Source organism: Diabrotica undecimpunctata, chromosome 2 (genome assembly GCF_040954645.1).
Source record: "Diabrotica undecimpunctata isolate CICGRU chromosome 2, icDiaUnde3, whole genome shotgun sequence".
NCBI classification, from domain to species: Eukaryota; Metazoa; Arthropoda; class Insecta; order Coleoptera; family Chrysomelidae; genus Diabrotica; species Diabrotica undecimpunctata.
The window spans coordinates 152,662,839-152,687,763 of NC_092804.1; the positions used below are offsets into that span (position 1 = coordinate 152,662,839).

At 33.0% G+C, this 24,925-nt stretch overlaps 3 protein-coding genes and 1 pseudogene across 4 annotated transcripts in view; 1 reads left to right on the top strand and 3 right to left on the bottom strand.

The window, feature by feature from the left end:
• On the bottom strand, nucleotides 1-452 carry Mocs2A (Molybdenum cofactor synthesis 2A). The gene has a single exon (XM_072523743.1). The coding sequence runs from the start codon at nucleotides 262-264 to the stop codon at nucleotides 1-3; it is 264 nt and encodes an 87-aa protein (XP_072379844.1). The 5' UTR covers nucleotides 265-452.
• A 5,884-nt stretch (nucleotides 453-6,336) lies between these two features.
• On the bottom strand, nucleotides 6,337-9,002 carry LOC140435059 (cullin-4B pseudogene; annotated as a pseudogene).
• A 946-nt stretch (nucleotides 9,003-9,948) lies between these two features.
• On the top strand, nucleotides 9,949-14,599 carry LOC140433507 (JNK1/MAPK8-associated membrane protein). The gene is made up of 4 exons (XM_072521493.1): nucleotides 9,949-10,285; nucleotides 10,335-10,547; nucleotides 13,276-13,445; nucleotides 14,187-14,599. Exons 1-4 carry the CDS (start codon nucleotides 10,041-10,043, stop codon nucleotides 14,474-14,476), a joined length of 918 nt encoding a protein of 305 aa, XP_072377594.1. The 5' UTR covers nucleotides 9,949-10,040; the 3' UTR covers nucleotides 14,477-14,599.
• A 2,668-nt stretch (nucleotides 14,600-17,267) lies between these two features.
• Nucleotides 17,268-24,925, bottom strand: part of LOC140435061 (rhomboid-related protein 2-like) — a 35,913-nt gene continuing 28,255 nt past the window's right edge. For both annotated transcript variants that reach the window (XM_072523747.1, XM_072523746.1), the window contains exons 5-6: nucleotides 23,269-23,482; nucleotides 17,268-17,682 (exon numbers count right to left, since the gene is read on the bottom strand). In XM_072523747.1, coding sequence (XP_072379848.1) covers nucleotides 17,401-17,682; nucleotides 23,269-23,482 — 496 coding nt within the window. In that variant the 3' untranslated portion in view covers nucleotides 17,268-17,400. The remainder of the gene's footprint in view (nucleotides 17,683-23,268; nucleotides 23,483-24,925) is intronic.

The following is a 24,925-nucleotide window of genomic DNA, read 5'->3' on the forward strand; positions in this document are numbered from 1 at the left end:
TTAACCACCACTTAAGGGAGGTATAACTGCTATTTCATCACCTGAATTTAAATAGATAATATCGTTTGGTTGCCAAAAACGCTCATTAACGGATAAAATTATTTGGTTTTGTATATCTTGTAAAGAATACTTTATTACAATCTGTTCTAATAATTGTTTATGTGTCACTGGTGATTCTATAAGTAATGTATCAGATGGTTTACCTACAATTTCCCTAGCTTTAGCAAAAAACAATACAGATATTTCCACTGTTCTACTATTCATAACAACTTAATTCTTGTTGGTTACTTTAGACTTTGTTTTATCACACGCACCACGTTAATCAGTTAACTATCTTCATATCACTATATTGACTAAATTGCTTAATTTTGATTTGATCATCTGGCATTTATACTATATCCAATATCCAATGTTTATTTTTGTGAACTTGACCTTTGAAAATTCTTCTTCTCTTCTTATTAAAAATAAGAACACGTTTCTGTTTTATTCACGCTTAATTGACAGACAGACACATAATATTCTTCCGCTCATTTGCTTGGTCTTAGCTGCTAGGGGTATCCAGCCAGAGAACATGGATCCTATAATCATCTAAAGGCCGAAGATCTGAACGCTAAATGTCTCCTTAGCAACGTTAACAATCAGAAGGAAAGTAGCGGGATGGGATGTGCTGGAAGGAAAAATATTTATCTATCACAAACATATTATACCAAGATAAAATAAATCTTAAAGAAAAATAATATTGACAGAAGAATTAAATATGTAGAAAAACAAAGATTAAAAGAAGATATAAGAGCCACACTACATCTCTTTACTATAATACATACATACTCTTTACTAAAATATATACATCTCTTTACTATAATAAGAGCAGTGAACGATAACTCTTATCAAGATTAACGATTAACAACTTCATAGAAGGCTACGTAAATATTAAAGAACAGAAGCTAGAAGGTGTTGGCCAAAAGGTAGTAGAACAAGTAGCCTCCCATATTGGTGGACAGATAATACAGAGATAATACAGAATAAGGAAAGGATATATTGAGTTAAGAAAGAAAAGAAAAGACAGCAGAGACAGAAAGAAAAATCAATTGCTGATTGATAAGATAGAGCAACTAAAAATGTTCAAGAAAAAACTAGAAAAAGAAATTATTACATAGAAAAAAATATGCTGTATTGAACTACCTATTGACGAAAACCTAGAAAATACCAGTTGAGGAGGGGTATAGGTATAAAATAGTCAGTCAAAACTTAATAGGCAATTTCCAAAAATGGACTTCGAAAGTTCAAGCTGAATATAGCCGCAAATGTCAACCATGGAACAAAATATTTCGGTTTGGCAGTGTTGGCATGTTTTTATAATGTATATGTTGTATTCTTCAATATAAAGAGAGAAAGCTTTAGAAAAGTACAATTTGATTATATTATGTTATATATGAATTCTGCAATTTTTAATTTATATAAAAGGAGAACCAGTAAATATTTTCTTCTTTGGAGATTAATTGCAGTTATTATAATTTTTTTTGGCAATTGCCCTTTGATAGATTAGCGGATATATTTGGCAATCGCCAAACCACCAGTTGCCAGATTGCAACACATGTTTGCAATTAATTAATCTCGAAAGATTCTCACAAAATAATCTCACAAATATTTACTTGGTATTGTTTTATATAAATACATAATTCATAAAGTAATATAATCGAAATGTACTTTTTAAAAGCTTTCTCTCTTTATATTTGAAGCATACAACATAATGCAAACATCCCAACACTGCCAAACCTAAATATTTTGTTCCATGGTTGATATTTGCGGCTATATTCAGCTTGAACTTTCGTTAAAGTTAACCCCAAAAATAATTAATTTTACAATTTTAGCACATTTTAGACACCAGTACAAACAGGAACGACAATAATTATAACTAATTTTTCAACAGAAGAAATTATGGAAGCAGGAATCATATTAAAAGCTGGAAAAGCTCTAGGTCCTGATAAAATTCTATCAGAAATTGTCAAAATCATTATAGAAGAAAAAGGTGGAATGGATTCAAGAAATCATTAACGATCTACTAATAAGAAGACAAATATTTCCTAGAGAATGAAAACTGGCGAACTTATTACTCATTACAAAACCTAGAAAAGAAACTGATGAACACGTGGCTTTTAGACCAATATATGTCTACTAAATTACTAAATACATTGGGCAAGATCCTATCTTCTTCGCGTGCCATATCAGAATTATCCGACGTTGGCGATCACCATTGCGAAGGCTTCTCGATCTTCTGCAATATGGAATAATTGTCCTGCATTTGATATCTGAGTCCATTCACGAATGTTTTTTAACCAAGAAACTTGTTTTCTTCCTACACCTCTACGGCCCTCTATTTTGCCTTTAAGGATCAGTTGTAATATTTTATATCGACTTCCCCTTACTATATGTCCCAGATAAGACATATTTCGATGTTTAACAGCCTTAGCAGTTCTCTATCTTTGTTGACGCTCCTTAGTACTTCTTCATTAGTTTTCCTTGCTGTCACAAGGTATCTTCAGCATTCGTCTATGAACCCACATTTCCAATGCTTCAATTTTGTTCATGACCGATACTTTACCGTACAAAAGTACGAACCAAACATAACACTTAACCATTCTTTGTCTTAGTTCTAAACTGAGATGATTATTGCAAAGAAATGACTTCATTTTCATAAAAGTAGTTTTAGTCATTGCTATTCTACGTTTTATTTCTATGTCTGGATCTAGTTGGTCCGTTATCAAAGTTCCCAAATATGTCATTTTGTAATTTTTCTCAACTTGGACTCCGTTTAATTGAAGCTTTACATCGGGATGTGGATCGCGACTAAACACTAAAAATTTGGTTTTGTTTGAGTTTATTTTAATGCCCATTTCCTCTCCTATCTCGTGAATACGATAGAACAAAATTTGGAGACCTTCAATATTATCTGACAGAATTACTGTACCGTCTGCATATCTAATCACATTAAGTAGTTCCCCGTTGATTTTTATTCCATATGGTTGTCTCTCAAGTGCCTTTTTAAATAACTGGTCCGAGTAAACATTAAACAATGTTGGAACAAGATCCTATAGAAATACTAAAATTAAAAATAGAAATGAAAAGAAGTAGCATAAAAAGGAATAATACCTGAACGGCAATATAAAGGGAAATCTGCAATAGACGCAGTGGGAAGAGTATTAGAAATAGTAGGCTCATAGGTGGTAGGAGTATTAAGTAGAAAAAATACTTCCAGTGAAAAAGGTGAAATATTTGTCATACCTACTGTACTTGATTGTAAGCAAATATTTGACGAATGTGTCAAATATGTCGCCAATACGGCTGATCAAAGAAATATTAGGCAAGAGCAGAGATTATCTGGGCAAGAGCTGTGGAAGACATATTATGCAACTGCGCATGCCTACGCGTTATATTTTTCATGCTATTTTGACGCAATTGATTGTCAAAATTCACGTTGCCAATATAACAAAATTTATGGTTTAGTATAAAACTTCTTATTGTGTTAGTCGTTAGTGTAAATATTATTTATTGGATGTAATAATTTGTGATTTATATTTGAATATATTTAATTCTGTACTGAAATTTCCAAGTGAAATATCTAAAGTTAATGTTTTGATATGTTTCTTCTGTTGGAAACATTGAAAGTGATCTCAAATTTTCAAAATTGCACAGAATAGCTCTGATGTAAACAGATCAGGCTAATCAAGAGATATACCATGCAAGACGGACTTGCATGGCCTAGATGTAAAGCTATCTTAACATATAAGAAGACCTATATAGTGCAGGAAAAAGAGGAATCGTTATGGAAGTGGTCCACTCGACAATTTTATACGCCGCACCAAGTACTAAACAAACAACACGAAGTATAAATCAATATTAGAAAAAATACAAAGGAAAGTTTTGTTAAGGGTCGTTTGCGCATACAGGACGGTCTCGACTGTAGTTTAATAGGTCATGGTGGGAGTAAAATATCACCAATACACCTGCAGGCAAGAGAAAGATCAATAATATGCGGCAAGAATAGCCAGGAAAAGAAAGGGGAAACAATAAGAATGTGGCAAGAAAAATGGGAAAATAAGTGGAGGGCTACGTGGACATCCCGGATGTGGAGGAGTCGACAAATTGCGATAACGAGATCACGAACTACTTCTTTACATAATTCCTATCGGCCTAAAAGCAACAGATGATAACTGGTGCGTTGTCTTATATCCAGATGGTAGTTCTTAGTCTCTAGTGAAATATTTACAAACAAACACAAGAAGCTGATTGAGCAACTTTGATTCCTGTTTTAAAAGCTCTATAGAAAGTTCTTTAGGTCCTGGAGTCTTCTCGTTTTTCATTGACATAGACATTTCACTTACTTTTAAGGATTCTATAGGATTTTCTTCTATGAAAGTAATATTTTAGTTAAATGTGTCATCTTAATGACCCTGATAGAGCTTTAAAATAAGGGAATCCGATATCAACAAATGCATTTAACCTAATATTAATATTAACAAATCATACGAAGATTGATACTAGGGAGAATGAAAAAATATCTAGAAAAAGTTTTCGAGAAATTTGAAGAAAAATCGAAAAGATACGGACTAACAATAAACCAAACAAAAACGCAATATATGGAAATGAGAGGAGTCATAACAAACATCACAATGAAAGAAGCAAAGGCTGTATATAATTTTTTAAAAATGACAGAATTTGAATACTTATGTAGGAATAACGATCACGGAAATAGAGATAGATAAAAGATTAATGAAAAGGAGAAGAGCTGTATGGTTACTAAATTTAATAACGAAAGCAGAAAATGTACCAACGACAGCGCAACTGCGATTCTACAAGACAGTAATAAGTCCCACTGTGACCTATAACGAAGAAACGTGGATTATAAACCAACAGAAAGAAAAGAAAATAGAGATCTGGTAAAGAAAGGAGCTCAGAAAAATTTTCGGACGAATACAAACGGCAGCGAATATTTGGAGAAGATGAACAAATGAAGAAATAATGAAGATGTATGGGAACCCGATAATTATGCCAAAGTGCTAGATGGCTTGAACACATCGAATGCCAGAGAACTGAAATAAATAATACCGAAGTAGAGACAAATTGGGAAAAAAGACGAGGACGCCCAAAGAAGATTATTAGAAATAGGATAAGAGATTGGAAAGAAAAGGCAAGGGGCCGGAAAAAATTTATAGAAATAACCAAAGTTTTGGAAGTCAAGATCCCACAAGACCTGTAGTGCTGTTGTATATATATATATATATATATATATATATATATATATATATATATATATATACCCATACACTTTTAAAATGTTTAACTCCTTAAATTTAAGTACCCTTAATATATTATGTGCCTTAAAATTTCATGTCTTACTGGAGTGCTGTCCAATTTTAATTGAGGTTCTCATCCAGTAACAATATGTTCTATATTTGTTGTTCTCTTTTGAGAGTGATTTTGTCCATATTTTTTTAAAGAGTCGTCATATCTAATGCTGTTGTTAATTCCAGAATCATTTCTAGTTCTAAATCCTAGTCCCCTGTGTGTTGCTTTATATCAACTCTTGTCTTCTATTAGGAGGACTATCTCTCTGTACCTAATTGATCATAGAAAGTTTTTCTTTCAATCTCACCAGACTGACTTGAGGAACATATGACATACACACAAACAACATTTCTTAATCAAGTACAGATTTCACCGTCCACATTTTAACACTTATTCTTACTACTTCTACTAAATTCTCTCTCATTTCTTTATCAGCACTTGAACCAATTCCATTACTTTTGTATGTATACCACATTTTTATCCTTCACCTAGTTCTTTTCATTTCTTCTCTTGAATACAAGAAACTTGTATTCAAGAGAATACAAGAGAAACTTATTTTAAGCGAATCTGCCAAATCAATACTCTTACCTGTATGACTTGAAAGATATCAAGACCCTATCTTGATTTTTCCTAATTGTTATAATTTAGAAATCCGAATGATAATTCAGTTTGTTTCCAGAACATTTTACCTCAGGAAATGCTATCATTCCAGTATAAATTTTGTTATATTGGTGGTCTTTTCATTACAATAGCCTGAAAATATTTTCATACAATTGATGCCTGAATGCATTTTCATCAGCCAAGTCCTGCACGATTTGGTCAACACACAACCAAAGTGCAATATTACCCCACAGGCCCACACACACACTTACATTTTTCTGTATAGACCAGGATTCTTAGTGTAAGGATAAATAATAACAATAAGAACATTTCTCCAAAGGTAACTTATCTTTCCTTACCTTAGAATTCAAAATAACATAATGACAAAAACGCTTTTCTACATTTTTTTATTTGCCCAGAATATATTGATACATAGCTGAACAGAAGCAAATTTTTATAAAGAAACACTTAAAATTTCAATGGATGTATTTAGTATTTTGTATAGTTCATGTTGAATAATTTTATCAAGAGAACACAAAAATTACAAGTATAGAAGTCAAACAAAAATATAATAAAACATAATTTCCTAAGCTACATAGTTATATTCATTTGGTTTATTCTTGTCACGTTCCATATACTCTCTGTCAATAAGTGATTCTATACACTTTTTAAGGTCAGCTGGTTTCACAGGAAACTTAAGTTGAGCATATAGTTCACTAATTAGCAAATTATGACTTAGTGCTTTTCTCATTTTCATTATACGAACAATTGCAGCATCAATTTGATATTGTCTATCTTGGAATACTCGCTCTTCAGTATCTTTTTGTTCTTTTGCTGTTTCTTTAATTTGAACTTGATTTATAGTTATCTTAAATAATTTATTATAAAACTCATTGTTCAATCTAAACTTATCACTATTTTCAATGTTTTTTCCTTTTGGAATTTTATTTAAGATTCTCACTTTTCCACAAGCTAAAGATTGTAAAGTTCTTCGTAACTCCCCATCTTCTATATTTGTAGCTGTTTTTATGTCTCCAAAACTAATTTCCTCATCCTCATTAAACAACAAAATTACCAGAGTTTGGAACAATGATACAACTAATTCCTTTTTGCCAGTCTTAAAGGTTGCTTTCAATATGCAGTGATGCAAAGCAGGTTGCCATTGGAGTTTTCTTCCACTGTACCTACTCAAATAATAATTATTAAATGTATCTTGGAATTTTGTGAATTGTTCTGGAAAGATAACATCCATAGTTAGATATGTTGGCCAGAAGCCCATTGTAAGAATATTCACTGTCATATCTATGGGAGCTAAATGTAGATCACTGCTTTTCAGGTAAAATTTAAAAGAAGAATTTATATCATTGCTAAGTTCCATATCTTTAAACATACCTTCTAACTTTGAAGTAAAAGCTCCACCACATTCCTGCTTCAATTTACTAAGCATACTTTTTTCAGCATCTACACTTGCTGATTTGCCTACAAGAAGTCTTTTAGCCAGATCCTTTTTGTAAAAGGCTTCAAATACATCTTTGCCATGAATAAAACGGAAAAGAACCATTGTTTTATCTAAAAGTAAGTCCAATTCTTCTTCTGTAGCAGCTTTGTTCCCAGCACGTAGCTTAGAATCGACAAATTTTGCAGTAAGTTCAGCTAGTTTATTTGTTCTCTGATTAACAAAATATTCAAAGGCTTCCTTAAGAGCATTATTAAACTTATCACTTTTATCAAAGCATACATTGACTATATTGTCTAGGGAATCTTTAAAATCTAGTAATTCTTGTACAATGGTTTTATCTTTTTCAGTATCAATAACCATAGAATTTCCTTTCTTTTTAATGTAAATCTTAAAATGGTTACACAACTCCACATGTCCATTACTCACAAGGCCCAATAGCTGATACAACAAAGATAAATCATGTATTCTATTTTCATTTAATAATTGATCAAGACCTTTTTGTAGTATAATGGTCACATGTTCACCAAGCAGCTGTTTTTGAACTATGTGAATTAGTTGAAATTCAGTACTTGAATTCAAATAATTAATAACCCTTTCTTTCTCTTCCTTAATTCTTTTATCAACATAAATCAAGTAATTTGAAACTTCTAGTTCCTGTATCAATTGTTGACCTTCCGCTCCATAAAAATGTTCAGTTGACAGCAAAAACTTTTGTTCAAAGATATTGTCATAAATTTGCAAATTAGTTAACATATTTAGTAGAGATTTCAGTAGTGTTTTGTTACCTGTATCACCCTGTCTTTCTTTTTTAATAAACATCAGCAGACCTTCTACTAACCTGGTTTGTATAAGTCTATTTAAAACAATGTATTTACTAAATAACTTCAAACCCATATCCCAAATAGGAACAATATTGGGGTTTTGGAGAACATATGTTCTATCTAAATACAAAAATATACTTCTAATCATCATCATCTGGTTACAATGAGCCAACCATTGCTCATTCATTTTCTGTAAAAACAAAGAACTGTCCATTGATTCTGATAAAAATTGTTCAATGTTAGTGGAAACATGGGCTTCAGTCAAATTATATAAGCGATCATACAAAATTGGACCCATTTTATGATTGCACAGGTTTTCAATTGCTTGATACAGTTCCTCTAAACAGTATTGATTTGATACAGATTGCTGGATTGCATATATAGCACTTTCCAATTTTTTCCATGTTTGCTCTTGGTAGTCAGGAGGGAGCACTGGCCGGGCTTTTAAATTCTTTATGATTAATTTCTTTGCAGTGGACTTGCTATTAATCAAATTTAAGTTTCTAGTACCTCTAGTTTCTGTAACACTGGAAAAATTCGATCTATGATGTATGGGATCTGATTCTTCATTCATATTTATTATTTAGTGTGGACGATTTTCTTAACTCTTTTTAATTTTGATAATAAATTATAAGCATAGCTTAGGTATATACTTCTTCAATTAATAATCAACTGTAAGTTGATTTTTGAGTATAATATACTGTTGAAGTTCAATAGGATTTTATATTTATTTTGTTGGTGTCTTGACATTTAGGTTAAAAGGTTCTTCTGCGTTTTCATATTCTATTAATATAACTGTTAACTTTAGGATTTTACTGTGGGAAAGGATATACAGCTAAAAAAGATTAGAAACAGTTATAATTTTATTTTCTATAAATTTTTGCAGAAACGTTTTCCGTGGGATTAAAAATTGTTAAGTAAGGACATCAATCAAAATAGTAAATATTGATCCAAGTCGAAATATTTTACGAATCGTGAAAAACCGTTGGCTTATTCCAAATACATATTCGTACTTCTTTGATCTAACAGATGAAAATCAGATTGAGAATAGCTGATTGGATTTAAATTTTTGGAAAAATAAACTAAACAAGAGTTTTCCTTGAAACCTCTGTAAATATTTTACCCTGAGATTTTCGTAGACCTATTACGCGAAATTTTATGTTTGACCTTTAAAATATAAAACAATAAATAATAACTATACAATTATAGAGGAAAAAGCCAAAAATATATGTTTTGACATGTAAATGGCCATCTTAATCGTCTACAAGTTTTCTTTTTAGAATAGAGCCACTGTAAAGTATTTAAATTATGCATAATTTAATTTCATGCGAGGTATTTCCGCCGTGCCTCCTTTTTCATTGGATAAGAATATTAATTATGAGCTGTAAAAGTTCCAGTAAGATAGCGACGTTAAAATGCACAAATACGTATTTTTTAAGCTTTTTCTGTAGTTTATATTCGAACATTCGAAGGTCTGAGCTGAGCTATATATCACCACAAGGTAAAATCTCTGTCTCGCTCTGTTGTGGGTGTTGTGTAATTTTTGTGGTATATGGAAAAATATAATTAAGAATTGAACAATTTATTTATTTTTTCTCTTTAAGAATTTACAATTAATATAATTTTACACGAATAAATATTTAGAAATAAATTAACAATGCCTTTGGTTGTATAAACCACAATAGTAGGACTATTGGTAAATCAGAGAAAATGACAACTCAAAAGTCGTTGGTTGTTAACCTACATCAAAGAGACCAATGTGTCAACCATTATTTCTAATTAATAATATAAATAAACATTAATATTTATTGAAAATGATTTCAATTTTAAATAACATGTCTTGTCCTGGTTTATATTGTGGAAGAACACAATTATCAAATTATGAGTTGAGCGAATGTGGCCCATGTCCTAGAGGATTTAGAAGAAATGAAACTACATATATTTGTGAATTGTGCACAGATGAACCTTTTTTTTATGATTGGCTATATCTAGGATTTGTTGTTTTATTAATGCTCGTTTTGCATTGTTTTTTTATTGATATGATTTCAATGAGACGAAGGTAATGCAATGGACTGTCAATAATTTAAAATAATACACATTATTTTTAGTTTCAACAAAGACATTCTTATTTTGCATTCAGTTGCTTGTATTGAAGTCACTGTAGCAGCTGTGATTTCCTTAATATTGTCGCATCCAATTGGTAAATTAACAATACATAGTTGTAAAGTCAGAAGTATTGCAGACTGGTATACTCTTCTTCATAATCCCATTCCAAACTATGAGAAGAAAGTATATTGCACACAGGAAGCTGTTTATCCATTGTAAGTTTTTGGGCAATTTTATCATTTCCAGGTCAAGTAAATAAAATACAGCTTAATCAATAACTGGGCAAATGTATAGTTAATGTATATATTAAAAGGGTGTGGAATTTTGCTTTTGTTTTATATTTAAATGATTATACGGATCCGTAATCAAAAATTTTTCACACATACGCTAAAGTGGTTGTATGGGTAAATTTTGAATTAATAGAGTTTGAAGGAGTTATTCAAGACTTTGCACAGAGTATTCCCATACAAAGGTGCAAAGAAAGAAAGGAAGTGGTTATTAAACAGGAATTCAATTTTATTTTAAAATATTTTTGTTCAATGATTATCACAAGTTTTCACACATTTTACAATATTAAAAACCTGGTAAAATCCTTGAATTATCCATGTCTGTATGCCTGTAAACACAACTCCTCCATTAGAACAGATAGAATGACAAATGAGGTGGCAAATGAGAGCTTATAACCCAAAGATTGTATTAAAGGTGAGAAATTTGACCTCCAGTTCCATAGTTGTGACCGAAAGTACTTTTTTAATGTTACTGAAATATTAAAAGCAATATATTATGCGATTTGCCTTAGCAAGGTGAGAACAGATATATACTTCCAGTTTTACGTAGGACTTACCAAGTCCAATTGCTTGTTTATTAATATTTTTTATAAGCCTTGTCACACTGAAATCTTAACTGATTTTTTAGATTTTCACCATAAAGGGATACATTTTATGGCAGGAAAACCTTGCCTTATGAGAAGTTATGGAATGAATAGTCACATTCGTGAGATTCCCGTTTGTAGTGATAAGGTTAACGAAACCTGTGTGGCATCTGATACCTGAAGTCCAGTTAGTAATGAAATAAGCAACCCCAATACCAGAATTTAGTTTCTGTGCTGTGCTGTCTTTGGCATATGCTTTTCCACCATTGACTTAAGGGGGAAGTTTTCTGTGGTTTCCATCCACTGGCTTGGCCAATAAAGACAAGCTCCTACATCAGAAAGCATGTTCTGGTCAGCTATCTACTTACTATTACAGTGTATACAGAGGAGGAAGTGCAGCATAAATCCGCTGACCAACTCCAGGTCTTAATCTCACCCCATCTCTTTGTTATAATTTGTCTTTAATTTTCACTTGGCCATGCACACCACACAGAAGTAGTGACAAGCACCACTACCAAGGACGGACTAGGAAAAACATTGGTACTCTCAACCAAGTTACCCACCTTACAGAGTGAACATTGCTTAGCGCCATCTACCTTATAACAAAATACCACGATGTTTCTTTAACACATTGCCTGCCATATCATCCAAAAATGGCTGATAATAACTTTTTGTGGGATGCTATGTCGATTATTTATAACTGACAACGATTTTTATGTTAGCTAGTCTAATTATTTTTTATATGCATCTGACATTTTTTCAGTGGAAGTAAGTAATTCATTATAGAAATGTTGAACTCCTCTTTTAGGGGTAGCTTTTTGAACTGTGTCAGAGTTTTCGATATGAATATACTGTTTCATTGAATAATGTAACTACATGTGATGTTCCTATCGGAATTTGAATTAAATTTAAAAATGAACATACTTATTATGTTATTCTATACAGTGGTCGAAACGCAATCAAAAGTTTTTGGCGAGGCGTCATTTGACAAGCAATGTGTTAAACTAGGTAACAATATAAAATATTTGAAAATACCTATATCTTCCAGAAACAGCTGCCCCAAATTCGTTTTCTAATAAATGTTGGCATATTATGCATTAGAAGGCATGAATGCCTGCCCTTTTCTCTAAAAGTCTGACATTTTAGAAGAATTCATGAGCATTAATATCTTCTGGTGCGTAATAGGCCGTCCATAACAAAGAATATGCAGAATATTCCAGTGCAAATTTTCTTGTTAACCTATTTATTTATTTATTTAATTAACGGATATACCATTTTTACAGAAATATGACGTCAACTTTTACAAAGTTTATATATAGGTTGTGTTAATAAAAAACAAACCAAAATTAAAATCAAACAAAATTCAATTAAAGTAGTAGCTTAAGTTATTAAATAATGCTCAAAATCTCTCAAATGATTTCTTAAATGTTGCTGTAGATATTCCAAATAACTCTAAACTATTGCTGTGCTCATTGGCAGTTCGTAAAATTCTTGTAATGGGTTCATTTTGGCCATAATTCGTAGTGTGGAATGGAATGTTGAAAATCTCAGTGTTACGAGTTCTTCTAGTATTAACATTAAAATTTATTAAACTTAGTAACTCTGGATCTTGAACATATCCATTTATAATTTTAAAAAGGAAATATAAATCCGCTTGACATCTTCTATCATGTAGTGATGAGATATTTAGTATTGACAGTATATCATCATATGTGTATTGATGTCTAATAAAACCAATTTTGTAAGCACATACCCTCAAGAATTTATTTTGAACTCTCTCGATACTGTAGATGTCACTGTTATATGAAGGAGACCAAATGAGAGAACCATACTCCAAAACTGATCGAACTAAACTACAGTATAACATTTTTAAAGTTTGTACTGAAAACTGATTACACTTTCTAAGAATAAATCCCAACATTTTTAAAGCTTTAGCTGAAGTTTCGTTAATGGGATATTTAAAAGTTGCCTAATATGTTCATATTTATAAGCTTTATCATTGAAATCTTGCTAAAATGATTATACATTAAATCCAGTTTGACCTCCCTACAAATATACTAATTTTATTTCAGATATACTACAGTGTTCTTGTTTTATGGATTGTGTTTGATATTCATGATACTATTTAGACCTTGGTTGTGTAAAAAATACTTACCCAGACAAAGTAAAATGTCCATTTATGCTGCATTATATTTCATACCCATTCTTGTACTGATGCATGCTTTGATTGGAGGCCTTTTGTGTAAGTACCCCAAGAATGTTTTTTGTTAATTGTACTAAAAGCGTGTTTCAACTCAGTATTTACTTAGATAAATAAATGAGAGAAATCTATAATTAATTAAACTAATACGCACATGCTGATGAATTGCAGATAGCCCAGAGGAATTACTCTGTAATTTGAAGGTAAAAATAATTTGTAATACCGCAAATTTTCCACAAATAATTTATATAATGAGATTCATAGATTTTATTAGTTATTTATCTTCACATGACATGGCGCCTGTTACGTATAGACTAAGGCTAGAATTATAAGTCTAAACCTTTGAAGAGAACTTACAGTAGATGTCTGAACTCGAGTAACATTTCTGTATCAGAGTGGATCGTGTCGAGCAACTAAAAAATAGCAGTGATGAAATACTCGCGTTTAAAATAGATTACTCCAACACCAAACCATAAAGATTTGATGGATAAATTAGATCATTCTCTTTTCTGCTGTCACCCACAATGTAGCTTCTAAAATTTTTGAATTTTTTTTAAACTGTTTGTTCTTTGTCTAGTGTTGTTTTGTGTAAATGTATTGTTTAATGTTTATAACATTCATCGAAGTGCTGGATAGCCTACATTTTTGACGAAAATGTCCCTGAAGATGCTCTGAGAGCGAAAGTACTTTAGTTTTTTTAACATTAATGCAGAACATTTTGACATAATTTAGACAATTATATCAAATTTACTAAGAATCACCTCATATTGGTTTTGTTTTCAGATTATTGCTTTCCACATCTGGTTCTAGTACTCTCAGTAATATCTTGTGCAGCCCATTTTGCCGTCAAGTTGGATCAAAGTATAAAATCGTTGATAGTGTCAACACTCGTGGAACCACGTAACCTAGTTATACTTATTGGACATTGGTGTTTACATGCATATGGACTAATATCAATAACGCAAATGTTAAATCCATCTCTACACGCATCGTTAATTCTGTTAATACCTTTACCAGCGCTTTTTTATATTTTAACGGCGAGGTTTACGGATCCCAGTAAATTCCAATTTTAGAGGTACTACTACGAATACTTGTATATAATATTAAGCGTGTCTGTGATAATTATCTTAAAAAGCCGAAATATATATTAGAATTGTTTTAAAAGAGGTATTAATAAACTGTATCTTTTTAAAAAAAGTATTAATGATTACTTGGCCTTTAATTATTTTTAACCTCATGTATTGTGTAAGGACGAGTTGGGATCCTTCAAGATTCAAGGAAATAAAGTAGGTTCTCAATTTGAATTTTTAATTGTCAATTTTATAACTATTTCTATTATAATCTCCACACCCTAAATGACTGAATCTTGGCAGATATGAAACATTGAAATTGATAGTTAATATTAATATTAATCATAAAGAAAATATTATTAAAAAACAAAAAACACATAACAATATGTTAAAATAAAAATGGTCAAGTTTTTAATTGTATTTGAAAACTTAGTAAATAGAGATCATAAAGTGCTAAAAAACAACTGTAATTAAAAATTCAGTTTAGCTATGGCTGATGATGGTGTTAAAAAGCGTAGGAAGAAAGGGAAAGGAAGGATGCCACAAGAAATTAAAAGGTTGAGAAGTGCAGTCAAGTCTTTTGTCACATTTTATAAAAATACTTTTTGTAACATTTTTGCTCTCTCCGGTAAAAGAATCCAGTGTTTGCTAAAACTTAAGCAGACTGCAAACCCAGTCTATAAGTAAAGAAAAGAGGAGTAATAAGACAGCTGATAAAAAGTTTAGGAAACACATAGACAACATAGTCATGTCAGCCACTAGGGGAGGCAAGAATCAGAGCATCATCATTACTGAGGTGGGATATTTAATTATAATAATTACGCGCCCCTTTTCATATTTTTCCTCTGAACGTCTTCGGAAAAAACTGGGTATTGTCATCCATAATTTGAAATGCGGCTTCATCGCTGAAGCAAGCCTGTGAATGTGAATAACAATTATAAAGTGCGAAAATAAAATGATTTGTAATAATTCACCTTACGCCAATCATCAATATCTTCTTCTTCTTAACATGCCCCATCCCTAAGGACATTGGCGATCATCATGGCCCATTTGACTCTATCTGCAGCCGTTCTGAAAAGTTCTATTGACGTTTTCCCACTCCATTGTCTCAAATTCTTCAGCCAAGACGTGCGTCTTCTCCCCGGTCCTCTTTTGCCTTCCACCCTCCCTTGTATGACCAGCCGCATCAATTCGCATTTCTCGTTTTTTAGTATATGACCAAAGTACCTCATTTTTCTTTTCTTTATAGTGTTGAGTATTTCTTTATCTTTTTTCATTCTTCGTAGCGTTTGTTGTGTTGTATCCAAGATATTTTCCACATTCTTCGATAACACCACATTTCAAAGTTAATGAGTTTTTTCTCTGTCGCCTTTGTAATTGTCCTGGCCTCAACTCCATACAACAGGACAGAGAACACGTAGCATCTCAATACTCTAGTTCTAATTTCGATGTTGAGTTTTGATTGCATAATATTGCTTTCATCTTATTAAAAGCACTTCTAGCTATCTTCACGCCGTTTTATTTCCGTACTTCTATCCTATTCTTCATTTAGTTCGCAACCTAAGTACTGATATCTGTGCACCCTGTCTTAAAGTTTTCCTTTAGCATAAACACTGTCTTCCTCAATCTTGTTTTTGCTTACCACCATGATTTGTTTTATTTGTATTCAGTGCCATTCCATACCTTTCGCAGTATTGGGTAATGCGATCAACCAAGATCTGTAGTCTTTCTCTGCTGTCTGCAAGGAGTATTGTGTCATCTGCGTATCTAAGATTATTCAGAGAAGTGCTCCGTTAATAAATATACCTTCATTTACGTCCTCTAATGCCTCTTTAAACACGTCTTCTGAATACATATTAAAAAGTAAAGGGGAAAGCACACATCCTTGTCTTTCTCCACGATTTATAGGTATTTCTTCCGATTTTTGTTGGTCTATTCGTATTATGGCTTTCTGATATCGGTATAGATTGGCAATGATTCTCACGTCTTTGTCATCTAATTCTGTGTTCTGCAGTATTTTTGCCATCATTATCAATCATCAATATACCAGTCTTTATGGATCTTGGCCCAAGTTAAGCGTTTTTCGAGCATTTGTGGTGTTAGTTTTGGCTTCTTAACAGGCCTGTGAGGCTTCTGTGACATGCCATACAAATTTCGGCGTACGGTGGCCACTAATACTGAGCACCCTGCTTCTTCCAACTTATTTCTTAAATCTCTATGGGTGGCTCTTCTGTGTGTTACAGCTAAATTTTTTAAAATTCATTCCGAACTGACGTCTCAGGTCGCTTTTCTTAGAGTTTTTGACTCAATCTTCTCACTGACGACTGGGATACACCAAATTTTCGTGCTATCTCTCTCTGACTAACTGCTGTATTCTCTAGTAGAGTAGTAATGGACGAGATTTTCTCAACACAGAGATATTTAGATTTACCCATCTAAAAATTCGAATCCAAGATTAATCGTCTTGTTTTATGATTAAGAAATAACCAAAATCAAAAGTAACGCTATTATGTAATAATGTCAATACTTACTAGTGCAAATTTTAAATAAACTGACCACAAATCTATGTTTTAAGTAAAAAAAACTCAAAATGTAAAACATTTAGTTACTCTACACTTTGACCACATTCTACGGTCATCTGTAAATGTTTGAAAATTTTAAGAAAAATTTATACCATTTTCTACGTAACTATGTACCCAATAATCATGCAACCCATTTAACACCTTAGTATCCAATTTTATGGTGAGTCTATTTTATTTCTGTTTTTTTTTTTTTAACCAGCTTGTCTCAATCTTTACTGAAAAATGATGCAACTAATACTAGGTGCAATAACAAAAATAAATAATTTAGCTTAAATTATATTTAAAAAAAATTAAACGAGGTTTGAACTAAAATGATGTATAATATAAAATATATAAGAGCTTAAACTATATCACTATTGTGGCAACAACTGCCCCTATCATTAGAAATATATAAAGAACTAAAGCCGCCCACCAGATGTACTTTTCTAATGTCGTTTGGTGTATATTTCTTAAAACATAAATTCCAACTAAAAGTCCAGCTAGAGCCCCGCCCAAGTGACACGTAACACCAATTCCATTTAATTCCTGTAAGTAGTACCGTTGGTAAGACGCTGTGCCCAAATCTATTGATATTATTAGTCCAAAAACCACAAGCTGCACTGATGCAAATCGTAAACTGTCCCAATTCTAAAACATTGCAAAACAAATACACATTAGCCGATTTATAAATAAGTAGAAAATTTTTTGAAAAAATAAAATATATGAATAACCCAGGGAATAAGGATATTCCGTACCTTCCTTAGGTTTTGCTTATCCATTTATAATTGGCGTGGCTGCCTACTTTAATTGAGGCTTATACTAATCATATTGTACTACTGAGATCATCAAATTCCTTACTGCTTATTTAGTCATTCAGCCCCTTGACGCTTCATCGTCTTGTGATCCGCTCATTTTACTCATTCTAGTCTTCCATTTTGTATTTTAAATATATGTGAATGGTTATATATGTGAATATTTCCTAATAGGTACAAATTTAAGTCAAATGACTGGACAATTATGTTTACCATAGAGAAATCGACTGTTTACCAGAGAAAAAGGAGAAGCCACCATACAAACTATTTCAAGAGTCATCTAAACTACATCTTCTTATTGTTAGGAAAACTCGGACACAACAGGGTTAAATATATTACAGAACTGGTGGAGAGGATAAACTTATTACCAAACTTTCCACATTTTAGAGAGGCGTAGTTGAACATCTGGTTGCTTCAAATTATTTTAAGATTACTGAAGCAATGATTCAATACATTGATAATTATCACAATTCTGATAGTGACAAAAAGAGTTAAAATAAAAAATATCATTAGCTTCACAATGCTAGGAGGAAGTAAAAAAGATACAGAGTATTCAGAGAAATAAAACGTATACAATTTAACACAAAACACCGGTTCTACACGTTGACGCATCTATAACTCACGCACTTTTTACTGGAGCGCCAATACACCCAATCTTTACGCGGGGTGGAGAGAGATAATATGTGGGAGCCAGTCGCAGATACATTAACACGAGAGCTGAGGCACAAGTTGGTAAAATAACTACGATTACAATATTATAAATAGGTTGTTTTACAACAAGAACGTTAAGAGTATAAAATAATCGAAGAAATACTCAGACTAGAGATTGAAAACGAAGTAAGCACTAAAAAATTATTAAAATTAAAATAAAAATTTTTAACAGAAACACAGCGCCATATCAAGAGGCAAACTAAAGAAGCAGCATACATTACAAAAAACTTGCTGTTAAAGATAAATTATTGTTGCAAAAAATGAACCCAAAATCTTTTTTCTTCTTATTAATTTTTCACAATAGGCAAATTGCCTGTTCAATCTTTGGTCCCTTCTAAACAATGATCATCATCTTTGTCTCGACAATCCTTTGTTGACCCTGGCCTGCTCTCATGTTTCTAGTAACCTGTTGTCATCTTCTTATTTAAATTGGTTTTAACTCCGTTTTATCACCTAATTCGCGATCGGCCTTTGCTTCTTCTTGCAGGTGTTCCTGTGGCTAGGTTTTAAGTAATCTTGTTGTCTGGCATTCGTATTGTGCGTCTAGCTAAGTCGCTGTGTTTTAATGAACGTTACGATGTCCGGTTCATTAAAGAGTTGGTATAATTAGAAGTTAAATCTTTTGAGCCTTTGCCCCTGATCGTTTATTATCATCATTCTGGCTTTACAACCCTGCGTGGGTCCAACAATCCTCAAGAATTTCTCTCCAGTCGTACCTATCCATCGCCTTCCTCCGTCAAGCACGTATTCCTATATTTCTCATGTCTTCATCGATGTTATCAAGGAACCTTGTTCTGGGTCTTCCTCTTCTCTGACCAATGGGTCTATCAAGGAGCGTTTTTCTAGCTGGGTCATTTTGTTCCATCCGCATTACATGCCCTATCCACCTCAGACGTCCTATCTTAATATGTTTTACGATATCAGGTTCTTGGTATATTCTATATAGTTCGAAGTTGTATCATCTTCTCCACACTCCATTGTCATTCGCTGCTCCATAGATTCGCCTTTGTACTTTTCTTTCGAAACATCCTAACATGTTTTCATTATTTTTTGTTAGAGTCCAGGTCTCTGAACCATATGTTAGGAGTGGCATATTACGTGTAAATTTTGCGGTTTATCTCTGCGGTAGTATTATTTTCAGTGTTAAGGAGCGCTCCCATTTATACAAATTTGTTCACTGCTTCGGTGACGTCGTTTTCTATAATAAGTGGTTGTAGGATTTGTGGTTGCGTGCTTATGTTCATATACTTCGTTTTATTGGTGTTTATTATTAAACCCATTTTTGTAGCTGATTCTTTTAATGCTATATACGCCTCTCGTACAGCGTTTTCGGTTCTCTCAACAATATTGATATCATCAGCATAGGCAAGGATTTGCACTGCTTTATTATATATTGAACCAGTGGTTGTGATCTGTGACAAACGTATTACTTTTTCCAGAGCTAGATTGAACAGTATACAGGAGAGAGGGTCTCCCTGGTGCAGTCCGTTATCTGTTTTAAAAGGTTCAGACAGTTCCGCCTAAATTCGTACTTTACATTGAACTTTTTCAGGAGTAAGTTTTGTTAAATTTACCAACTGATTTGGTATTACTAGCTCTTTCATTACTTTGAACATTTTTCTTTTATTCATAGAGTCGTAGGCTCCTTTATAGTCTATAAATATGTGAGGAGTATCAATTCCAGCGTTTTTTCTAAAATTTGTTTCAGGGTTGCGATCTGATGAATTGTCGATTTACCATTTCCGAAACCAGCCTGGTATTTTCCTACTATCCGTTCTGCATATGGTGCCATACAGTGATATAGTACTGTGGAAAATATTTTATACGCTGCATTAAGAAGCGTAATTCCTCTGTGGTTAGAGCATTCAAAAATATCTCCTTTTTTGTGTATGGTGCAAAGTATTCCAATATTCCAATCATTGGGGAAGGATTTCTGTGTCCATATTTCTTTTATAAGCTGCTATAATGCCATTATGGTATCGTGGTCACATTTTTTACATAGTTCAGCTGGGAGATTATCTATTCCGGGTGATTTGTTTCTGGCTAGTTTTTTAACTGCATCTTTAACTTCAAGAATCGTTGGTGGTTGCTGATCCCTCTTGTCTGTTTCCCTTACCTCATCTCTTTCGTCTTCCAGGTTTTCTTCTTCTTCCTCTATATTAAGTGCCTGGTTAAAGTATTCCACGCATCTATACAATACATCTTTCCTTGTTGTTAATAGGTCGCCATTCTGTTGATGTAACACTTGCTTTTGAGTTAGACATTGTCATTCTCTTTAATCGGATGTTTTTTGTAAAGTATTTTGGTATACCAAGCTTACGCAATTAAAAGAACAAAACATAATGACGGTATTAGATTTTTGTTTTGATACAGGGCAGCGACAACCGCTGATACGTATTTCGACCTCTTTAGGTCTCGTCAGAATGGTATAGCCACTGCTCTGCACGAGTTCACTGTTCTGACTCACTGTTCTGACGAGACCTAAAGAGGTCAAAATACGTATCAGCGGTTGTCGCTGCCCTGTATCAAAACAAAAATCTAATATCGTCATTATGTTTTATTACTTACTTCGTTTGGAGTACCAGAAACTGAATTCACTACGAATTTTGACCAGGATGAACGGCATGTGGAATGCAATTTTAGATTCCGTTGTCAAGTAATTTATCCAGCTGTTTGTTTCGCAAATTTTAGGAAACACAGTGGTAAAAATTTGAATTCGGTTTCGCTAGGTAGAAATCGTTTGATTTCTCTTTTTGTTAAAAGAACAAACTTAACATATGTATGATTAGCTTTTTAATTTACTTTTTGCTTCTTACTCATTTAACGTATTTGATAGCATTTTTTATCCAAAACATACGGTTATATTTGATTGTGTATGGTTTTGTGAAAATTCATTTTAAATTTTAGTTTTCTCAAATATATTTTTTGAAAGTAACTACTAATTCTAAAATAAATTCTTTATTGAACATTTCGACTTAAATACCGAAAACTGTTTTTAAAATATAAATTTTAAACTAAATAAATTTAAAATTAGAGAAGACACCCCCCACCGAAGAAGAAATTAGAGAAGCCATCGCAACACTGAAAAATAATAAAGCTCCCGGTTCGGATAATCTCCCTGCCGAACTTTTCAAAAATGGCGGCGACCCCCTCATGAAACACATGCATAAACTGATGACTGCAATCTGGCAACAGAAAGAAACACCCACAGACTGGAAGTTAGGTGTACTGTGTCCTATACACAAAAAGGGAGACATGATGGTGTGTGATAATTATAGAGTCTACTCAATATCGCATATAAAGTGTTGTCCAACGTATTGTACAAAAGACTCCTCCCCTACGCCGAACAAATAGTGGGAGGATATCAGTGCGGTTTCCGTCCTAATAAATCAACAACGGACCAGATATTTACAGTGAGGCAGATCCTTGAAAAAACCCTAGAGTTCGGCGTCGACACCCACCACATATTTGTTGACTTCAAAGCCGCATACGACACCGTTAATAGAAATAAACTTCTACTTGCTATGGTAGAATTTCGCATTCCGTTTGATCTTGTCCGGTTAACAGAACTTACACTCACAGGTGCAGAGAGCATGGTAAAAATCCAAAACAATCTCTCAAGACCCTTCCATTGCAAAAATGAACTAAGACAGGGTGATGGACTATCGTGTCTCTTATTTAACCTGGCATTAGAAAAAATAATTCGAGAGTCGCAGATTACTACGAATGGTACTATATTTAACAAATCAGTACAAATTGTCGGATACGCAGATAACATAGACATCATAGGTAGGTCCACAGAATCCCTGACTAAAGCATTTCGGTCATTAAGAGCATCTGCACACAGAATGGGACTAAATATAAATGTTCAAAAGACCTGCTAACCAAAGATAACAACGTCAGTGAAGAAATCAAAAGAAGAATAGTGCTCGCCAATAAGTGTTACTATGGCTTAAGAAGACAGATGGCCTCAAAAATGCCTAGAAAAATTAAACTGACTGTATACAAAACACTAATAAGACCAGTGCTAACATATGGTTCAGAAACTTAAACACTAACACAGAATGACCAAGAATTGCTCAAACGTTTTGAGCGAAAAATACTAAGACGAATATACGGAGGCATAAAAGAACAAGGTTTGTGGCGCAGGTGTTACAATTTTGAGTTGTATAGAAGATTTGGAGAACCTGACGTTGTAAAATTCATTAAGGTAGCACGCCTCAGATGGATAGGTCATGTAATCAGACGAGAGGAAGATGCCATAGTCAGAAAAGTTTTTGACCGAAGAGGGCCGATCGGACAACGAAGAAGAGGAAGACCGAGACTTAGGTACCAAGACAACCTAGAAAATGATTTGAAGTCTATCGGAATTAGAGCATGGAGAAGAGTTGCCAGAGACAGGGACGAATGGAGGATTGTTCTGAAGAAGGCTTTGGCTCATAAAGAGCTGTAACGCCACTGATGATGATGAAATTTAAAATAAATAAAACAAAATGTTTTAATTTCCAAAAAGTGTTTTAAACCAGCTTCCGACTTGAACTCAAGATGACAAATAAAGAATTTATTTTATAAAATGTGGTTTATTTGCTCAAACAATCAAATCAGAATCAAAATAAAAAATTCGTGTTATTGATTGACCTGCAAAATTTGTAAAACCCACTCCCACCTAGTTTATTAAAAATTAAGGTAAGTATGTGGAGTATAAACTTACCATTATCACTTGAGCCAAATGTGCTGTCATAAGAGCATATACACCTCCACTGGCACCTCCCAAACGAATTTCCCCGTCTATTATAGAATGTGCAAGACTTCCGGCGATTCCTCCCAAAAAATATATGAGCAAAACCCTCCACCATTTGTTAACCATTTCTAATGGTATTCCGAGTGCCAATTGTACAACGAGATTTGTTATTATATGATTATATCTGAAAAGAAAAAATAAACAATTTCAATATCAAATTAGATCAAAATTTAATTGTAGGTAGTTAATTTTAGATTTTATGTTGTACAAAGTTTATTTTCGTCAAGTCAACATAACCATATGTGTAGTGTGCTCATATGATTTAAACGCTTAATATCGGCTAAAGACCCATTAAAGCTTAAGTATAAACAGTACACTTTAGGTACAAAGAATATTTTGGGGTAAAATCAGTGAGCAAAATGAGAAAGAAATAGCAAAAAAATAATTCAGGCGTTAATATTGTAGCATTGTTTCTCGACATAGGTTCAATTTATCATATTAATGATATTTTACAGTACAATGAATCTGAATCTGATGAAAATGTATCTGATGACGATCACCAATCTTAGCATACGCTGATGACATGGACATAATAGGGCGTAGCAAGCGAGATGTTGAGCAATATTTCCTAGAATTGGAAACGGCGGCGAAGCAGGTCGGTGATGATGATGATGATGATGATGATGATGATGATGATGATGATGATATTTCCAACTTTTCGTAGAAAATGTAAAACTACTGATATTTACACAGGCTGAACTAAAATATTTAGTAAGAGCTTACGGTTTGACTAAAAGAAAAAGGCAGTAATAGTTGGCTCCAGGTTAAAAGAAAAACACTTACCAGCTACTGGAACATCTATTTACCATTGCAGTACAATAAATCAACAGCTTGTTTGCAACAGGAAGTTTTTTTAAGTAGGAAGGGAATTTAGTTTCCTCTAAATGTACGCTTTTCATAGACTAGTCAATAACAAGTCCTAGTAAATAACTTTCAAAGGCGTTCGTACGTTGTGAGTCAGACTTGTTGGTGGTTCAAGTTTCTGAAGCCTGCGTAGGTAAGGGCCCGTACCAGTCGTACTTTAGTTACGGCCGTATCTTTTTACATTTTAGTAAGTTTGACCGTTGGTGGCAACAATGGAACGAGACAATAACACTATTACTGTTTAAGAAAGGCGATAGAAAAGATCTGAAAAACTATAGGCCCATAACGCTACTGAATGTAATGTACAAACTGTTAACTAAACTACTAACAAACAGATTAACAACTAAGTTAGATAATTACCAGTCAAGAGAGCAAGCCGGTTTTAGAAAAGGATTTAGTACAAGCGACCATCTGCTTACGTTAAAAATATTAATTGAAAAGGCCAACGAATATCAAATCCCAATGTATATGGCATTTGTAGACTTTGAAAAAGCATTCGATAAGGTGGAACATTGTGCAGTAAAGAAGTCTTTACAAAATGGGAGAATAGACTATAGATATACGGACTTAATTTCCAATATATATGATCAAGCAACAACATCCATCAAAATAGTTGAACAAACGGAGCCCATTAAGATACGGCGAGGAGTCAGACAGGGGGACACTATATCACCCAAACTATTCAATCAAGCTTTGGAAGACG

Coding starts and splice junctions, on each gene's coding strand:
- LOC140433507 (XM_072521493.1), top strand. CDS start 10,041: ATGATTTCAATTTTAAATAACATGTCTTGTCCTGGTTTATATTGTGGA. Junction 10,548..13,275: donor CAGGAAGCTGTTTATCCATT/GTAAGTTTTTGG, acceptor ATTTTATTTCAG/ATATACTACAGTGTTCTTGT. Junction 13,446..14,186: donor TTTGATTGGAGGCCTTTTGT/GTAAGTACCCCA, acceptor TTTTGTTTTCAG/ATTATTGCTTTCCACATCTG.
- Mocs2A (XM_072523743.1), bottom strand. CDS start 264: ATGAATAGTAGAACAGTGGAAATATCTGTATTGTTTTTTGCTAAAGCT.